The sequence below is a fragment of the Amphimedon queenslandica genome, unplaced genomic scaffold, assembly GCF_000090795.2.
Source record: "Amphimedon queenslandica unplaced genomic scaffold, v1.1 AMPQUscaffold_9131_Cont18923, whole genome shotgun sequence".
Lineage (NCBI taxonomy): Eukaryota > Metazoa > Porifera > Demospongiae > Haplosclerida > Niphatidae > Amphimedon > Amphimedon queenslandica.
The window spans coordinates 1-2,994 of NW_003550597.1; the positions used below are offsets into that span (position 1 = coordinate 1).

The 2,994-nt window shown below is 34.5% G+C and overlaps 2 protein-coding genes across 3 annotated transcripts; one reads left to right on the plus strand and one right to left on the minus strand.

Annotated features, from left to right (window-relative positions):
* The first annotated feature begins 106 nt into the window (after positions 1–106).
* Positions 107–1,247, plus strand: LOC109591014 (mitotic spindle assembly checkpoint protein MAD2B-like). Of its 2 annotated transcripts, XM_020006832.1 has the most exons (5): positions 107–311; positions 400–464; positions 518–713; positions 910–1,029; positions 1,104–1,246. In XM_020006832.1, exons 1-5 carry the CDS (start codon positions 309–311, stop codon positions 1,137–1,139), a joined length of 420 nt encoding a protein of 139 aa, XP_019862391.1. In that variant the 5' UTR covers positions 107–308; the 3' UTR covers positions 1,140–1,246. The 2 variants fall into 2 exon arrangements, with proteins under 2 accessions (XP_019862391.1, XP_019862390.1); XM_020006831.1 differs by lacking the exon at positions 107–311 and having other exon boundaries at positions 360–464; positions 1,104–1,247.
* Positions 1,248–1,308: 61 nt separating this feature from the next.
* On the minus strand, positions 1,309–2,628 carry LOC109591013 (oxysterol-binding protein-related protein 2-like). The gene is made up of 6 exons (XM_020006830.1): positions 2,372–2,628; positions 2,177–2,257; positions 2,010–2,117; positions 1,820–1,881; positions 1,677–1,771; positions 1,309–1,550 (listed from the first exon to the last, which is right to left on the minus strand). The coding sequence occupies exons 2-6, from the start codon at positions 2,193–2,195 to the stop codon at positions 1,436–1,438; spliced, it is 399 nt and encodes a 132-aa protein (XP_019862389.1). The 5' UTR covers positions 2,196–2,257; positions 2,372–2,628; the 3' UTR covers positions 1,309–1,435.
* Between the last annotated feature and the right edge of the window lie 366 nt (positions 2,629–2,994).

Here is a 2,994-nt window from a genome sequence, read left to right on the forward strand (position 1 = left end):
CCAATATGAACCATGATGAACATCAAATAAGCACAGTAAATGGTTAGTCCCACAATGCCGTCAATTTGATAGGCGATCATGGTGGTAAAAGATGAATGTAAAACAGAAAAATCTGTACTACTAAACAGTCTAAACTCCTTTTTATATCCAGTCCGAGCTGGGCTCCTCCCCTTCCAAGCGTGACTAGACTGAGATAGCTAGAGCGCGCGCTAGTGAAAAGTCATCCGAGAAGTATAGATAACGTTATGCTGGTATAATCAGGTCTTTTTCTTTGATAGGATTCACTTGAAAAGGTTGAAGTACCATTAATGGTGAGTTGTGTATATAAAATTCTGGACTTTAATGCTTTTAAGGATTTCATAACTATCATGCATCTTTATGATCTGTTTGTTCTTGCAGAGTAATAATTCAATCACTGAAGTGTTTCAATTTATTTTGAAATTTCCAGACATTTCAGCAATAAAGTAAGTACACTGTAATATCACCATGGTAACAGTCACATGACATGCAATTAAAGGAATGACTCCTATTTACTCAAGGTTGAAGAATCGCTGAGATCAGCATTACTCAAAATCAGTATCAGTGACGTACTGTGTAAGCCATGCCTACAGGAACTATCTGACCACACCCAATCAGACAGTCCACCATTCACCATATTAGTACACACTGAGAAATCTAAAGCAGCTAACCTGACACACCAGCAAGAGGAGGAAGTCAGTGAGAGAGAGACAATTCTCATTTTTCAATTTCTCATTTCTTTAAATGCACATGTACATGTACTTGAAAATATAAAATCAGTCCAAATATGGTACGTGATAGAAATTAAAACTTATGCTTTTCTAAAATTTAGTTCTGTACGGCAATTATTATTATTTTGTGTACGTACGTGTACATGTATGTCACCTGTAGGGGTTTCCATGGATACAGGTCAACCCACATGAGTATGACCACACCTCCATCTTTCAGCCGTCCACTCGTAATCCAATGAAACTGACACCAATCAAGTCAATCAGCAACGAAATGTTACAGGTATAAATAATATTAATAATAATAATAATAATGGTAAAATTCATTTTGTTTATAATACAAAAATCAATCATTAGATGGAAGTACAGCTAGCAACAAAAGAAAAAGAATAATAATAATAATAACAATAATAAGAAGAAAATTTTTATGGAGACAGAAGCACCACAAAAACAATAATAATAATAATAATAATAATAATAATAATAATAATAATAAATAGCATTTGTGGAATTTCACAAAAATTCTGAATAAATAGAGACATGTATTAATATTATTACATTACAGAGCAGGTAATGACAAATAATAATAATAATAATAATAATAATAATAATAATAATAAGCAGAAAAGTAGCTATAATGGTGTTTTTAGCAATATTATATTGAGGAGGAGGAGGTGGTAGGAGAAATATTAGAAAATATCAGGACATACTGTATAGTCCTTGTTCAGTTTAGCGTCCCAGTAATGGCCATCAAACACGTGATAAGAAGTATTAGTGTCTGGATCAAACTTCTCTGTGAACCATCTATGAGTAGAGAAAGAATAAGGTTAGAGAGAGAATAATGTACATGTACATTATGTGAATGATGCATTAAGATATTCTAGCATTATTATATTGTATACTGTCTTTATCTCTTTTTTTAGTAGTTACCTGGGTTTCCATTCTTCCTTCTTCTTGTCTCTTGCTTTCCTGGCTGCTCTCTGCTTCTCTTCTAGTCTTACCTTCTCTTCTCCAGCCTCTTCAATCTACAGCAAGATAAACACAATAAGATGTTATTAATCTTGAAGCATTACCTGTCCTTCTTCAAGGAGCCTTTGATCTGGTCTCCTTCTTGAGTCAGTTGGACACTCAACACCTTTTGATAAAGTAAATGTGAGTTATATTGTATTATCATTATTATTTACATGTACATAAAGTAACAGTATTAGTTGTTACATGTAGATTAGTCTTTCTCTCTCTACTTTATTACCCTCCCTCTCTTACTATCATCATGTTCATTAAGACTCATGGAGAATAGAGTGAATCCATACTGTCTGTCATTATCAGGTAGAGGCTCGTGTGCAGTCCACAAGTTGTTCCTATTGCTACCATCTGAAGACACAAGAGGATACAGTAGTACTGCATGTACTGATAATTAATGGCTTACAAACCTGGGTCAACCCTGTCCATCCCTTTGTCCCATCGTCCCTCGAGATTATAAATGACAATACCATCCTTTGTTGTCACTTCACCTAATGAAGGTAGGTTATTATTATTATTATTATTATTATTATTATTATTATTATTATTATTATTATTAGTGATTTTCTGTTGCTGCCTACTTTAAAATTCATTTTTTAACATACCATTAATCTGCTTATAGTTATCCTTTGATTTGCTGTGCGGGTTCCAATTCACCACGGCCCGGTCACCTGTCTGGTGCGAGGTTACCGTGACCACGCCCTCATGATCCGCCCACAACTGGCCGATAATGAGATTGTGTACAGTCGTGTGAGGCTTGTTCCACGAATAATGGTAACCGTCTAACTTTGTTTTGAAATGAACTAAACCAGTCGGTTGGATACGAACCCACTGGAGAGAGAGAGAGAGAGAGAGAGAGAGAGAGAGAGAGAGAGAAAAGCTATTGTATAAAGATTCTTTTATTTTACTTTGAGATAAAGTAAAGTTACAACAAAACAAGTCAACGTGACATAAAGAGGAAAGGGACAAGAAAGGATCAAAGCTGTTGATAAAAGGTACAGGAAATATCAACTTTACAAGAGATTGTGTAGGTATGTGTGTACGTGTACATGTATACTTGTATGAGTGTTTCCTGCAAAGTATACTTCATAAGCTGACAAGCACTACAATACAGCTATATAGTATGTACAATGTACACGTCATTTGGAGGAACTTTAAAAATTCATTAAAAATCGAATTGTGATCGGAATGAGCTCAAACTTTAAACACAACATAAGAACATGTATAT

Excerpts from the sequence above, each read along its gene's own strand:
- LOC109591013 (XM_020006830.1), bottom strand. Across the intron at positions 1,772-1,819 it reads GGCTCCTTGAAGAAGGACAG|ATTGAAGAGGCTGGAGAAGA; the intron begins GTAATGCTTCAA and ends ATCTTGCTGTAG. Across the intron at positions 1,551-1,676 it reads AAGGAAGAATGGAAACCCAG|ATGGTTCACAGAGAAGTTTG; the intron begins GTAACTACTAAA and ends CTCTACTCATAG.
- LOC109591014 (XM_020006831.1), top strand. The coding sequence starts at position 379 with ATGATCTGTTTGTTCTTGCAGAGTAATAATTCAATCACTGAAGTGTTT. Across the intron at positions 714-909 it reads CACACCAGCAAGAGGAGGAA|GGGTTTCCATGGATACAGGT; the intron begins GTCAGTGAGAGA and ends TGTCACCTGTAG. Across the intron at positions 1,030-1,103 it reads TCAGCAACGAAATGTTACAG|ATGGAAGTACAGCTAGCAAC; the intron begins GTATAAATAATA and ends ATCAATCATTAG.